General features: G+C 37.1%; 1 protein-coding gene across 1 annotated transcript in view; it reads left to right on the top strand.

The window, feature by feature from the left end:
• LRP1B (LDL receptor related protein 1B) overlaps positions 1 to 16,474 on the top strand; it is a 1,834,834-nt gene that overhangs the window by 1,577,859 nt on the left and 240,501 nt on the right. Inside the window, exons 56-57 of the mRNA XM_035008121.1 lie at positions 9,404 to 9,587; positions 14,509 to 14,594. Coding sequence (XP_034864012.1) covers positions 9,404 to 9,587; positions 14,509 to 14,594 — 270 coding nt within the window. The remainder of the gene's footprint in view (positions 1 to 9,403; positions 9,588 to 14,508; positions 14,595 to 16,474) is intronic.

Consider the following 16,474-nt stretch of genomic DNA (forward strand, 5'->3'; position numbering starts at 1 on the left):
ATAAAAATTCAAGCAAATAAGACTAGAATCATAAATGAGAGATTTAAATAAAGTTTCAAAGCAAATATTTTACATATTGTGCTGAGATTTTATACACACACACACTTATATTTATATTCATGATAATTTGTTGATAAGAAATTGAGTAAAAAGCCTTCTATACAACAAAAGGCTTCTATATTTTTTTGGGAAAAAAATCAGTTTATGAGTTTCTCTCTTCCAGTGAACGGGAAAAACCATCCAATAACCTATTTCTCATGACAATATCTGTAGAACATCACAAGAAATCCTCCTCCAAAATCTGCAATAAAATGAAAATTGCTTACAAAAGCAAAATTTAGACCTTATGGACTGTGAAAAATTCGCATGTTTGTTATAAAACAAATACAATGTATCTAACAATTCAAAAGGGAATAATAACATTTCCTAAAAGCAAGGATCTTATTTTGATGGGAAGTATAATTTACCATGTAAAAATAAGTGTACTTCTGGGAGAGAAATAAGTTTTAATGTATATATTAGAAATAGAATAATATTTGCCAAATATCACTTAAAATCTGCAAGGAAACTTCTCTGAATGTAATAGGAAAAGTTTGAGTAGCTATATTTCTTTCTGGTAGCTGTATGATCCTATATAAAAATTAATACAAATAAGGAAAATTTGAAGTCATTCTCAATGTTGAGAAAAATTAAGATGGTATTGAATATATATGAATCTCCTTTCATAAGAGTTGTTTTTCTTTGTAAATGAAGGTGAAAAATTTTTAAACTTATTTTCTATTAAATATAGATGAATCTCTCCTTTTTTATCTTTGAAGATGCAAATAGCTATTAGTTTCTTCCATTCAATTTATAAAAGTTAGACTAGTAGAATTTCCCATTGATACCATTGGGTTATTTGGGAGCAAAAATGTTTTGGGGGGAGGGGGAAAGATGGCGGAGGAGTAGGGGACCCTATTTCAACTGGTCCCCGGAATTGAGCTGGGTATCTACCAGACCACTCTGAGCACCCACAAAACCAGCCTGAGATGTAAGAAGATCTGGATCTCTATAAACAATATCGCAGGCGGTTGGTTTTGAGGTACAAAGCGGAGAGCCGTGATTCTGCAGGCAGATATCGGAGGATAAATGGCAGCAGGAGGGTGCCTGGCCGTGGGGATCCTACACCGCCAGTGAGTGACAGCCTTGCGCACTGCAGACAGGGCACAGACTCGCAGACCGGTAGCATCGGGAAAGGACTTTAGGTCAGCCCCCGGGGTGGAAAACCAGACCTTTGGGGTCACGTGCACGCGAACCGCAGCCACCCGGACAGAAACCCGGAGTGACGGTCGCACGCACGCGAACTGCAGCCTCCCAGACGGAAACCCGGTGCGCTAGCGTGCCACGATGAACTGCAACCCCCGGGGGTGGAATCTCTGAGCAGCGGAGTCACGCACATGCGAACTGCAGTCCCCGGGACAGGACCCCAAGCAGTGGAGTCGCGCATGCGCGAACTGGGAGCGGCTGGCAATTTTAGAAGCACAAAGGGCAGAGACGGGCCCCGACCTGGAGGCAGGACTGGGAGCGCTGCGGAGGGGCACACAACCCAGGACGCTGCAATTTATAGCAGCACGGACAGAAATGAGATGGTGTGGCCTGGAGAGCTCACTGAAGAACAGACCGCGGTCTCTCTGCTCTGAGGCAAAGGGTTGGAAACGGTCTCTTCTGCTCTGACTCGCGGAAGAGACCCGGAAAGCCGCCAGGGAAAGGCGCCAGAGAACAAAAGCCCCAAAGACTGATTCCCACTGAGCCCATATCCCGCCAGAGGGGCGCAGGGCAACTCCGCCCAAACAGGGTTGCCTGAGTAACAGTGCGGCAGGCCCCTCCCCCAGAAGACAGGCTGGGAAAACAAGAGGCCAGCAACCCAAAGGTCCCTAGAAAACAGGTGCATCTTGCTTGGGTTCTGGTCAATAATTTGGACTCTATACATTCCCTCAAACACCCATCAACAGAATGACTAGGAGGAGGAGCCCCCAAAATAGAAAAGACTCAGAGATCATGACTTATGCTGTGTATTTACAAATGGATGCAGATATAACCAAGATGTCGGAGATGGAATTCAGGCTAGCAATTGTGAAGCCAATGGCTAGAATGGAGAAATCAATTAATGGAAACATAGAGTCTCTAAGGGCAGAAATGAAAGCTGAATTGGCAGAACTTAAAAATGCTATCAATGAGATCCAATCCAATCTAGATAATCTAACAGCTAGGGTAACTGAGACAGAAGAGAGAATAAGCGATCTGGAAGATAGTATAATAGATAAAAAGGGAAAAGAGGAGGCCAGGGAAAAACAACTCAGAACCCATGAAAATAGAATCAGAGAAATAAGTGACATCATGAAGCGTTCCAATGTCAGAATCATTGGAATCCCGGAGGGAGTGGAGAGAGAGAGAGGACTGGAAGATGTATTTGAGCAAATCGTAGCTGAGAACTTCCCTAATCTGGGGAATGAAACAAACATTCGAGTCCTAGAGGCAGAGAGGACCCCTCCTAAGATCAAGGAAAACAGGCCAACACCCTGGCATGTAATAGTAAAACTTGCAAATCTTAGAACCAAGGAAACCATCTTAAGGGCAGTTAGGGGGAAGAGATTCCTTACGTACAGAGGGAGGAACATCAGAATAACGTCAGACCTATCCACAGAGACCTGGCAAGCCAGAAAGGCCTGGCAATACATATTCAGGATACTACGTGAGAAGAACATACAGCCAAGAATACTTTATCCATCAAGGCTTTCATTTAGAATGGATGGAGAGATGCAGAGCTTCCACAATCGGCAGAAACTGAAAGAATATGTGACCACTAAGCCGGCCCTGCAAGAAATATTAAGGGGGGGTTCTATAAAAGGAGAAAGACCCCAAGAGTGATCTACAACAGAAATTTACAGGGACAATCTATAAAAACAACGTCTTCACAGGCAACATGATGACAATTAATTCATATCTTTCAATAATCACTCTCAACGTGAATGGCCTAAACGCTCCCATAAAACGGCACAGGGTTGCAGATTGCATAAAAAGACAGGACCCATCCATATGCTGTCTACAAGAGCTTCATTTTGAACCTAAAGAGACATCCAGACTGAAAGTGAAGGGATGGAGATCCATCTTCCATGCCAGCGGACCTCAAAAGAAAGCTGGGGTAGCAATCCTTATATCAGACAAATTAGATTTTAAACTAAAGTCTGTAATAAGAGACACAGAAGGACACTATATCATTCTTAAAGGGTCTATCCAACAAGAAGATCTAACAATTGTAAATATCTATGCCCCCAACATGGGAGCAGCCATCTATATAAGCCAACTGTTAACCAAAATAAAGAGTCATATTGATAACAATACGTTAATTGTAGGAGACCTCAATACTCCACTCTCAGCAATGGACAGATCATCTAAGCAGAAAATCAACAAGGAAACAAGAGCTTTGAATGATACATTGGACCAGATGGACCTCATAGATATTTACAGAACATTCCACCCTAAAACAACAGAAAACTCATTCTTCTCGAGCACACATGGAACTTTCTCCAGAGTAGACCATATACTGGGTCACAAATCAGGTCTCAACCGATACCAAAAGACTGAGATTATTCCCTGCATATTCTCAGACCACAATGCTCTAAAACTGGAACTCAATCACAAGAAAAAATTTGGCAGAAATTCAAACACTTGGAAGCTAAAGACCACTCTGCTCAAGAATGTTTGGGTCAACCAAGAAATCAAAGAAGAACTTAAACAATTCATGAAAATCAACGAGAATGAAAACACATCGGTCCAAAACCTATGGGATACTGCAAAGGCAGTCCTAAGGGGGAAACACATAGCCATCCAAGCCTCACTCAAAAAAACAGAAAAATCCCGAATTCACCAACTAACTCTACACCTTAAAGAACTAGAGAAAAAGCAACAAATGACGCCTAAGCCACGCATTAGAAGAGAAATAATTAAAATTAGAGCAGAAATCAGTGAATTAGAAACCAGAAACACAGTAGATCGATCAATGAAACTAGAAGTTAGTTCTTTGAAAGAATTAATAAGATTGATAAACCACTGGCCAGACTTATCCAAAAGAAGAGAGAAAGGACCCAAATTAATAAAATTATGAATGAAAGGGGAGAGATCACGACAAACACCAAGGAAATAGAAACAATTATTAGAAATTATTATCAACAACTATATGCCAATAAATTGAGCAATCTGGATGAAATGGAGGCCTTCCTAGATACCTATAAACCGCCAAGACTGAAACAGGAAGAAATTGACAACCTGAATAGGCCAATAACCAGTAACAAGATTGAAACAGTGATCAAAAACCTCGCAAAAAACAAGAGTCCAGGGCCTGATGGATTCCCTGGGGAATTCTACCAAACATTCAAAGAAGAAGTGATACCTGTTCTCCTGAACCTGTTTCAAAAAATAGAAACAGAAGGAAAGCTTCCAAACTCCTTCTATGAGGCCAGCATTACCTTAATCCCCAAACCAGGCAAAGACCCCATTAAAAAGGAGAATTTCAGACATATCGCTGATGAGTATGGATTCCAAAATCCTCAACAAAATCCTAGCTAATAGGATCCGACAATACATTAAAAGGATCATCCACCACGACCAAGTGGGATTTATCCCCGGGATGCAAGGGTGGTTCAACATTCGCAAATCAATCAATGTGATAGAACACATTAATAAGAGGAGGGAGAAGAACCATATGGTCCTCTCAATTGATGCAGAAAAAGCATTTGACAAAATACAACATCCTTTCCTGATTAAAACTCTCCAGAGTATAGGGATAGAGGGAACATTCCTCAAGCTCATAAAATCCATCTATGAAAAACCCACAGCGAATATCATCCTCAATGGGGAAAAGCTGAGAGCCTTTCCCTTAAGATTAGGAACACGTCAAGGGTGCCCACTCTCACCACTGTTGTTCAACATAGTACTAGAAGTCCTAGCAACAGCAATCAGACAACAAAAAGAAATAAAATGTATTCAAATTGGCAAAGAAGTCAAACTCTCTCTTTTCGCAGATGACATGCTACTTTATGTGGAAAACCCAAAAGACTCCACCCCCAAATTACTAGAACTCATCCAGCAATTCAGTAATGTGGCCGGATACAAAATCAACGCACAGAAATCAGTTGCTTTCTTATACACTAACAACACAACTGTAGAAAGAGAAATTAAAGAAACGATTCTATTTACAATAGCACCAAAAACCATAAGATACCTCGGAATAAACCTAACCAAAGAGGTAAAGGATCTATACTCTAGGAACTACAAAACACTCATGAAAGAAATTGAAGAAGACACAAAAAGATGGAAAAAGATTCCATGCTCATGGATCGGAAGAATAAACATTGTTAAAATGTCTATGCTACCCAGAGCAATCTATACCTTCAATGCCATCCCGATCAAAATTCCAATGACATTTTTCAAAGTGCTGGAACAAACAATCCTAAAATTTTTATGGAATCAGAAAAGACCCTGAATCGCCAAGGAGATGTTGAAAAAGAAAAACAAAGCTGGGGGCATCACGTTGCCCGATTTCAAGCTATATTACAAAGCTGTGATCACCAAGACAGCATGGTACTGGCACAAAAACAGACACACAGACCAATGGAACAGAATAGAGAACCCAAATATGGACGCTCAACTCTGTGGTCAACTAATCTTTGACAAAGCAGGAAAAAACATGCAATGGAAAAAAGCCAGTCTCTTCAATAAATGGTGCTGGGAAAATTGGACAGCCACATGCGGAAGAATGAAACTCGACCATTCTCTAACACCATTCACAAAGACAAACTCAAAGTGGATGAAAGATCTCAATGTTAAGACAGGAATCCATCAAAATCCTAGAGGAGAACATAGGCAGTAACCTCTTTGACATTGGCCACAGCAACTTCTTTCAAGATACATCTCCCAAACCTAGTGAAACAAAAGCAAAAATGAGCTTTTGGGAGTTCATCAAGATAAAAAGCTTCTGCACAGCAAAGGAAACAGTCAACAAAACAAAGAGGGAACCCACAGAATGGGAGAAGATATTTGCAAATGACACTACAGATAAAGGGCTGGTATCCAAAATCTATAAAGAACTTCTCAAACTCAACACCCAAAAAACAAATAATCATGTCAAAAAGTGGGCAGAAGAGATGAACAGACACTTCTCTGAAGAAGACATACAAATGGCTAACAGGCACATGAAAAAATATTCATCATCATTAGCCATCAGGGAAATCCAAATCAAAACCACGCTGAGATACCACCTTACACCAGTTAGAATGGCAAAAATGGACAGGGAAAGAAACAACAAATGTTGGAGAGGTTGTGGAGAAAGGGGAACCCTCTTACACTGTTGGTGGGAATCCAAGTTGGTACAGCCACTTTGGAAAACCGTGGAGGTTCCTCAAAAGTTAAAAATAGAGCTACCCTATGACCCAGCAATTGCACTCCTGGGTATTTACTCCAAAGACACAGATGTAGTGAAAAGAAGGGCCACATGCACCCCAATGTTCATAGCAGCAATGTCCGCAATAGCCAAACTGTGGAAAGAGCCGAGATGCCCTTCAACAGATGAATGGATAAAGAAGATGTGGTCCATATATACAATGGAATATTACTCAGCCATCAGAAAAGATGAATACCCAACTTTTACATCAACATGGATGGGACTGGAGGAGATTATGCTAAGTGAAATAAGTCAAGCAGAGAAAGTCAATTATCATATGGTTTCACTTATTTGTGGAACATAAGGAATAACATGGAGGACATTAGGAGAAAGAAGGGAAAAATGGGCGGGGGGAATTGGAGGGAGAGATGAACCATGAGAGACTATGGACCTGAGAAACGAACAGGGTTTTAGAGGGGAGGGGGGAGGGGGGATTGGTTAGCCCGGTGATGGGTATTAAGGAGGGCACATACTGCATGGAGCACTGGGTGTTATACGAAAACAATGGATCGTGGATCGCTACATCAAAAACTAATGATGTATTGTATGGTGGCTAAGATAACATAATAAAATTTAAAAAAATAAAAAAATAAAAAATAAAAAATAAAAAACTGAAAAAAAATGTTTTTGTAAAACAAGGTTAGGAGTGCCTGAGTGGCTCAGTTGGTTGAACATCTGCCTTTTCGGCTCAGGGTCCTAGGATCAAGCCCTATTATCAGGCTCCCTGCTCAGTGGGGAGTCTGCTTCTCCCTCTTACCCTTGCTTTTGCAAGCTCTCTCTCTCTCAAATAAATACATAAAATCTTTAAAAAATAAAACAAGGTTAATGGATTGGTGGAAATTATCTTTTAAAAAATCTCTTTCAATGAACAATTTTTAAAAAAGTAACTGATAACCTTAAACATACTAATTTCATTTGTTTATAGAAACGTATATTACACTTAGTAACTTTTACCAATTTTACTTTAAGAAATTGATTTTCCATAAATGTATTTTTATCTAAGCTGTCTCTTTGATTTAATAGTTCTATAAGCCTGACATTAGCCATTCAAAGTGATTTTCAGAAATCCCATTAAAACTGGGACACTGTTTATTTCCTTTTATAATATTCTTTGAGAGGAATTCAGTACATTCTATGAAAATTCCTTTCACTTGTCCTAAAGTGCCCCTTGATTTCAGCACGATCCTATGTCAGACTATGGCTCTCTGGTTTCCCAACCCCATGGCCACATGGTCTATTTTCCAGTGCTTTTCAGTGATAACTTTTTGTATCCTGTCATTTTCTCACTTTCTTTTAAAAAAATTATTTCTTTTAAAAATTGGGGTAAAATATACCTGACATAAAATTTACCACTTTAACCATTTTTAAGTGTACACTTAGGTGACATTAAGCATCTCACTTTCTTTTGCCAGAGCAAAGCACCAATTGCCTTGACTTCCTAAATCAGGTAGCAAGATGAGTGTTCTCAAAGAAAGTAAGAGTTGTATGAGGAGAGTATTGGAAATCAAGCTGTGGCTTTTGCTTTCATTTGCTGGCTTGCTAGTGGGTCCCAGGGATTAAAAAACAAAACAAAACAGCATGTAATTGCTGAGGATTATTAGCTAATTATTGATGTAAATTATTAATGATGAAAGTGCTAAGAGCTTAAAGAGATCCATTCCTGGTAAAAGAACTTAATAAAAGGTATTTAATTCTCCTTAGAGCCCTTTCAGGTGAAAATGATGCTGCCTGTCCCCCAAATAATGAATGCTTTTTTTGGTACTTAAAAAACTCAGTTGTTTGCTGACTATTTAATAATATGCACATATATCTCTAATATTTTTCCCAATAGATACAAAGCTCTGCCATCACTTTTACCTTCAGATAAGTGACTGAGGTTATTAAATGTTTGCTCTGAGTAACTCTTGAATGCTAATTACTCTTAACAATGTAGGGTTTCTTTTTAACTCACTGTCTTACTCGATATTTGCACATTCCTTTATTCAAAGAGTGCTAAATAGTGTTTGTAAAGGTTAATATGATTGTAATCATTTGGCCAGTTATAGGTTCATTTTGTGTAATTACAATTCTCATATGCTCCTTGGCAGGAACTGAGTATAGACCTGAAAGGCAGTGACTGATCACAGGATCACAGTATGCCATTTTTTTAGGACTGCAAAGACATATATGATGTGACATTGTATTCAGAATTTACATGAAAGTTTGTAATATTGCATATCATCATCGGAGGTTCATATAGTACATGATAGAGATGCTTAAGAAAAGATTTGACAATACAGGTTGATTATAGTGGGGAAATTGTTACTATTATTTTATTTCTCCAGACAACATCAACATGGTTTATGGAATCAGACCCAGTCAACAAATACGAATTGAGTCTTACTGTATGTTACAGACAGTCTCAGCTCTCTGACTGGCTTTATCCAGGCAACTTCATCTTTGTGCCTCTAGGTTTCTCATCAGTTAACTAAAAATAATAATACCTACATCATAGATTTCTGTAAGGCTCTGATAAAATAACATATGCAACAAGTTTTGTGATCTTCAAAGCTCCACTTAATGGTTAATTGTTATGACTGCTAAAGTCCTCTAAAAAGACAATGTAATGTGATAGAAAAAGAATAAAACCAGTTGGCTAGTGTTGTGGTCATTGTCATGCTATCACCACATGGCTTTGATGATGTCAGTTAACCTTTATAATTTTGCCAGCCTCAGATGATCAAAGGAAGATACTTGGGAGAGTTATTTTTTTAGCTTTAGCTTTACTTAATATACGTGATTCTTATTAATATCACTGGAGACAGAAAGACTTGCCATTATCTATTCTTACATGATTTTCTTTCTTGAATCATGCTAAAGGGATATCCAATAGGAAAAGACAGTGACAATGATATGAATTGATTATGCTTGTTTTTCATTCTTTAGTGCAAATGCTGGCCTGGATTCCAACTGAAGGATGATGGTAAAACGTGTGTAGACATTGATGAATGCTCCTTGGGATTTCCGTGTAGCCAGCAATGCATCAATACATATGGGACCTACAAGTGCCTCTGTACAGATGGCTATGAAATACAACCTGATAACCCAAATGGCTGCAAATCACTCTCAGGTATCGAACTGAACTTGTCCACCGATCCAACCTCAGTTACACGTATGGATTCTGAGTTTTATAGCCATTCTTATTGAATTCATTCCTCCTTGCTGTTTCTGAGAAATCAAAATTCTTCCCTACTTACCTTGATATAGGAATCTGTCCCTCTAATTTTGTGTGCTCTCCACAAACTGTTCTGTTTGTAATAAGATTGCATTATGGTCTTGTGAATTATTAAATGCTTTCTAGATTTTGAGAGTGCTCAGAAATAAAAAGAACTATTTCTAGCAGTTTTTCCTGCTGCATCATAGGTTCTTAGGAGCAGGTTTGGCCAAGACAATTAAAGAGCCTATTGTGACTGGGTTATAATAGTTTTTCCTTCTCCCCTACCCCATACGCACTCATATATGCATGCCAAGGAGAAGAGGTCAATAATGATAATGGTAATGATGATGACAGCAACAGCAATAAATCAGCTATACAGGACTATTTGAATTCTTCCAGTGATTCAGCAAACATTATTAAACTTCTGTTTGTTCCAAGTAGCATGTTTGATTCTGTAGATTAGAAAATTCAGTAGAACATGGACCATAATTTTTAAAATACTGTAATTCATTAGGGGAGAAAATTGCACATATTAAAATAATACAAAGCAATATATAATAAATAATGACTGTTTAAATGAGCAAAAACTGGTACATAATATGTCTCTTACCCCTTTACTTTGAGTATAGTGAATCCAATTAGCATTGCTAGTTTCTTATATATATGCATGTCATATATACATGACAACATTTAAAACATTAGATATTTTATTTATTTACATAAAATAAATACCAGTGACAGATATTCTTAAAATTAGTTTTCGACTGGTTAAACCTTTGCACATTATGGAGAAAAAAAATAGGCCTTTCAAATTTTTTATTTCATTTTAGCTTATTCTTGGAATATTCATCACTGAATCAATTTGTGTATTATTTGGAGCCTGTTTTTTTTTTTTTTTAATTTTACCAACCTACTTGCTACATCATGCATTCAGTGACATAAGATAAGAAGAGAGAAAATCTCAAAACCAGTCAATGTTTTTATTACTCTAAGCTTTTTGCTAAGGTTGGTATAAAGGAGATGAATGCTAATGATTACAATTTTGGTCTTATTATATCATGTGTCCATGCTGTAGTTGTTTCTCATTAACAGTAATTATTAGAAACTAATAATAATTTTAATACAAAAACAAAGTGTTCCTGAAACATAAATCTTTTGCTAAAGAGAGGATAGATTTTTTCCAACTTTACTGAGATATAGTTGACATAAACTATGTAACTTTATTTTTAAAATTTTAAATAACTGTGTAACTTTAAAGTGTATAATGTGTTGATTTGATACACTTATATACTGCAATAAGATTGCCACCACAGTGTTAGGAACACCTCCATCACTTCACCTAATTACCATTTCTTTTTTCTGGCAAAAACATTTAAGCTCTACTCTCTTAGCAACTTTCAAGTATATAGTATTATTATCTATAATCAGCATGCTGTGCCTTTTATTCTCAGAACTAAGTTGTCCTCTAACTGGAAGTTTGTACTCTTTAACCAGTATCTTCCCATTTCCCTTACCCCTCATACCTGGTAACCACCATTCTACTGTCTGTTTCTATGAATTTGCCTTTTTTGAGATTCTACGTATAAGTGATCTCACATAGTATTTGTTTTTCTCTGACTTATTTCACTTGGTGTAATGTCCTCAAGGACCATCCATGTTGTTGTAAATGGCAGGATTTTATTCTTTGTCATGACTGAAAAATATTCCATATTGTGTGTGTGTATGTATAATATTACATATGTATGTGATAAAATATATAATATATACTATATTTAACATACATATACATTACATACTATATAATATACGTATGTGTAAATACAAATATATAAGTTAATACATGTGTTTGAATACAGATATCTATACATATAAATATATATTTACATCTATGTATATCCATGTCACATCCTCTTTATTCATCTGTTGATGGACAATTAGGTTGTTTCCATGTCTTGACTGTTGTGAATAATGCTGCCATAAACATGGGAGTGCAGATGTATCTTTGGTACTCTGTTTTCATTTCCTTTGGATAAATATCCAGAGGCGAGATTGTCGGTTCATATGTTAGTTCTATTTTTAACTTTTTTAGAATCTCCATACTGTTTTCCATAGTGTATTTACATTCCTACCAACAATGAACAAAGGTTCCCTTTTCTCACATCCTTGCCAACACTTATTATCTCAGGTCTTTTTGACAATAGTCATTCTAATAGGTATAAGGTGATATCTCTTTGTGGTTTTAATTTGCGTCTCCCTGATGATTACTGATGTTGAGCAGCTTTTCATGTACTTGTTGGCCATTTGTATGTCTTCTTTGGAAAAATGTCTACTCAGTTCCTCTGATGATTTTTATTTATTTATTTGTTTATTTATTTATTTAGTCATAGAGAGTGGGGAGGGTTGGGGAGAGAGGGAGAGAGAGAATCTTAAGCAGATTCCATGCCCAGCACAGAGCTCTATCTCACAACCCTGAGATCATGACCTGAGCCAAAATCAAGAGTCAGACGCTTAACTGACTGAGCCACCCAGGAGGCCCTCCTCTGCCCATTTTTAAATCAATTTTATTTTGTTACTGATTTATATGAATTCTATATATTTCCAATATTAACCCTAATATTAACACCTTATCAGATACATAATTTACAAATATTTTCTCCCATTCCATAGGTTGCCTTCTAATTATGTTGTTTCTTTTGCTGTGCAAAAGCTTTTTAGTTTGGTATAGTTCTGCTTACTTTTGCCCTTATTACTTGTGCTTTTTTATGTTATATCTAAAACAATCATTACCAAGACCTTAATGGAGACTTTTCTAAATGTTTTCTTCTAAGAGTTTTAGAATTTCAGGTATTACATTAAGCTGTAAAGAACATAACTGCCTGGGGCGCCTGGGTGGCTCAGTCGGTTAAGCGTCTGCCTTCGGCTCGGGTCATGATCCCAGGGTCCTGGGATCGAGCCCCGCATCGGGCTCCCTGCTCAGTGGAGAGCCTGCTTCTCCCTCCCCTACTCGCCCTGCTTGTGTTCCCTCTCTCGCTGTGTCTCTCGCTCTGTCAAATAAATAAATAAATAAATAAATATTAAAAAAAAAAAGAACATAACTGCCTAAGTATTAAGGTAGACCATGACTAACTAATTTCATATTTATAAATATAGTTGACAAGAAATGGCAAGGTACCTTCAACTGCAGAGCCACCTCTCTTTAGTAAGGTTCTGAGTCTCAGTTTAGCGTCAACATGAAGACTGAATGATTGGTTGGGGGTGCTGCACTTGCTAATGGGAAGGAGATGTTCAGCACGTGTGGCACACATTTCTAATCCCTGACATAAAGTATGCTAATATATAATATAACACCTATGTACTATATATATTTACTGTGAAACTAAAAGATACGAAGAGGGAAATAATAATTTTTAACATAAGCAATAACTCTGTAACAATAAATGATTTATAATTAAATCCACATTAAATTACATAAAGTGACTACCTTTTTCATTGCTTTTTTCTTTTTTTTTTCTAATTTCTACTGACATTAAATTTGTTTATCAGGCAACTAAGTATATGACTTCATCTTAGAAACAAAGCTCTTTATATTTTTTTTTTAAAGATTTTATTTATTTATTTGAGAGAGAGAGAATGAGAGACAGAGAGCACGAGAGGGAAGAGGGCAGAGGGGGAAGCAGACCCCCCGCTGAGCAGGGAGCCCGATGTGGGACTCGATCCCAGGACTCCAGGATCATGACCTGAGCCGAAGGCAGTCGCCTAACCGACTGAGCCACCCAGGCGCCCCACAAAGCTCTTTAAAAAAAGAGTTTGAACAAAACTTGTAACAACCAAGAATGTGGTCAATTTGAATTTAAATTATTCAGATACATATTCAAATAAATGTGCTATGCAAAACTTTCTGAATATTTTTTATTTACAAATCCAATTTGTGGGGCACTTGGGTGATGCACTCAGTTAAGCATCTGACTCTTGGTTTTGGCTCAGATTTTCATCTGGAGGTGCTTAGATCAAGCCCCCTGTCAGGCTTCACCCTCAGTGAAGACTCTCTCTCCTTCTCTCTCTCTCTAAAATAATTAAATAAATCTTTAAAAAAATAAAAATAAAAATCCATTTTGGTTCCAAAAAAAATTCTGAAGAGAAAACCAATCTAAAGGTTTAGAGGCTCTTCATATATTTGGAGCATGGTCAGATTCTTCTTATTTTTCATAGATTCTAGAACAAATGAGATACTACAACATATTAGACAGACTATAAGAAGGAAATAAAGACCATTAACAACCATTAAAGTATTAAAAAAGCCAGATTATGGGGAAAGATGAAATTAATAAACAAAATTTATAGAACCTGGAGTTCCAAAGTTATTTAAGAAAAGTCTCCGGGTAGATAAAAGATAGATATGTAGGCAGTGATACTCGTGATTTTCACCAAAGTCATTCTGGCAGCATAAGACTGGTTATTTGGTTTTCAAGAAAGAATTTTCTGATTATATGAATTAGCTAAGATAGGTGTAGTTTATTCTTTCCTGAAACTCATTTAAAAATATCAGATTATGATAGCAGATATTTTCCACCAATTCCAAATAAATTAGGTAACCTGCTGTTCATGAAAACTGAGGGAAAGAGAGGGATGCATTTAGAATTATCTAGATTTCCCATACTGCCTGGGTATCTGCTGCCTTTTCATTTTATTATCAATTGAAATGCTCAGTGTGAATTTTTTAACCATTAATCTACCAGAGGGCACTGCATTTAAATTTATAATGCTGTTGAAACCAAGCAAAGTTGAAAACCGTACATATAAAATTCTAATTATGTTTTTTTGTCTTGGTATTTAGATGAAGAGCCTTTTCTAATTCTTGCTGATCATCATGAAATAAGGAAAATTAGCACTGATGGCTCCAACTATACACTTTTGAAACAGGTACGACATTGTCTTGATGATTTCATACTTAATATGGGTACTCCAGATATGCATGAGAACTATAGAAATATTTCACAACTAGAATTTATGAAGCACTTACTCATGGACACATGCATGTATATATATAAGATTACCATACATTTTATTATGTTTGAATTGTCCGGGTGATGTTCCCAACATGTCACATCACATCATATCTAAGAAAGTAAAAAAAAAAAAAAAAAAAAAAAAAGTAAGGTATAATTAATGGAGGGAAAAACTGTCTCAAGAAAAGGTAGATTAGAGAAAGCATAAAATTATCTTTTAAAGTATTTCTTATATTACCCAAATTGGTTTTTCCCCCTTGGGATTTAAAAATTAATGCTTTTTGAAGAATTTTAAGTTTCTGTTTATAGAACTAGAAAATAAAACAGGAATGGTAATCTCTAGCCTTTAAAATTTAGAATGAGCGAGTGAGCAAAAGTGTAACGGTAATCCAGCCATGGTTCAAAGGTTGTGAGGCGCATATTTTCAATCCTACCCTCTTCATCCCTCAATGTGTCCACTTCAAGAGAATCTGGGTTGCTCCATTTTGATGTTTAAGTTCTATTGTCAGAGTTTGCTTGTATCTGTTATGTGAGATAAAAAGGTATGATTTGCACTTCATGACAGGATAGAAAACTGAATTGCTCACCTCAACTTTTTATTTCTCCCAGTCTGCAGTGAAAATAGCATAAAATCAAGTCATTAAAATGACAGTGATTACTACATGGACTAGAGAAATCGCATGCAGTTAGGTATAGCATAGTTTTAGTTGTCAGGAGAAATAGCTTCTTTGGGAAGATTCAGTTGGTATCTGTTCTGCTACAAATGTCATTTTGCACCAAACCATATAATAGTAACATAAATACATGAAAGCACAGTCTAGAACAAGTGTGCCAAAAATAAGGACATTTCTTGTTCTTGTAGTATGTTTGTGCCAGCATTAGGAATAGGCTTAGGAGGCCATTCATGTGATGATTTTTCAGCAGCATAAAGAATACCTACTTAACTAAAACTATTTTTGCCACCTACTGATGGATTCCTCCATTGCCATTGTCAGTTTCATTCATTTTTCTTAAGAATTTAGTTTCGGGCGCCTGGGTGGCTCAGTTGGTTAAGCGACTGCCTTCGGCTCAGGTCATGATCCTGGAGTCCCGGGATCGAGTCCCGCATCGGGCTCCCTGCTCGGCAGGGAGTCTGCTTCTCCCTCTGACCCTCCTCCCTCTCATGCTGTCTCTCATTCTCTCTGTCTCAAATAAATAAATAAAATCTTTAAAAAAAAAAAAAGAATTTAGTTTCATTTTAAGTGTAAATATTCATTAGCAAGGGGGATACTGACTGTCCGTGACAGATTTTTCAGTTTTCCTCTAAGTCACAGATTGAAAATGAAAAGTTCCCATGAAAATCCAGATTTCAGGCTATTCCTGAAAAAAAAAAAATAGGAAGGTACAGCACTGTTGGGCTCACATCCTTGAACGCCCACAATCCAAACTGTGTAGCAGTTGACACTTTGACATAGAGGTCAACGCTCTCAGATTCACTGGAGTCCTCAGACTTCCCGTGTGCTCACCACACGTATACGTGTTCATGAATGTCTGTGAGGTTTAGATTCTTGCTCTTGAGATTAGAGTGTGCCACCAACATTCACTGTATCATTAGAGAGAGGCATCTCTTATTGTGAACCCTGGAGAGATTGGGAAAAAATGTAAAATATTTTCATGCTGTTTATAAAAACTAAACAGAAATCGATTTAAAATATAAGAATTAGACCATTATCTCTTTAAGAGATGAATAAGAATAATAATGAGTAATAATATAAGAGAAATAACTCCAGGGAAAAAGTTTTAGCATATATAGAT

The sequence above is a fragment of the Mirounga leonina genome, unplaced genomic scaffold, assembly GCF_011800145.1.
Source record: "Mirounga leonina isolate KUSES-001 unplaced genomic scaffold, KU_Mleo_1.0 Mir_151, whole genome shotgun sequence".
NCBI classification, from domain to species: domain Eukaryota; kingdom Metazoa; phylum Chordata; class Mammalia; order Carnivora; family Phocidae; genus Mirounga; species Mirounga leonina.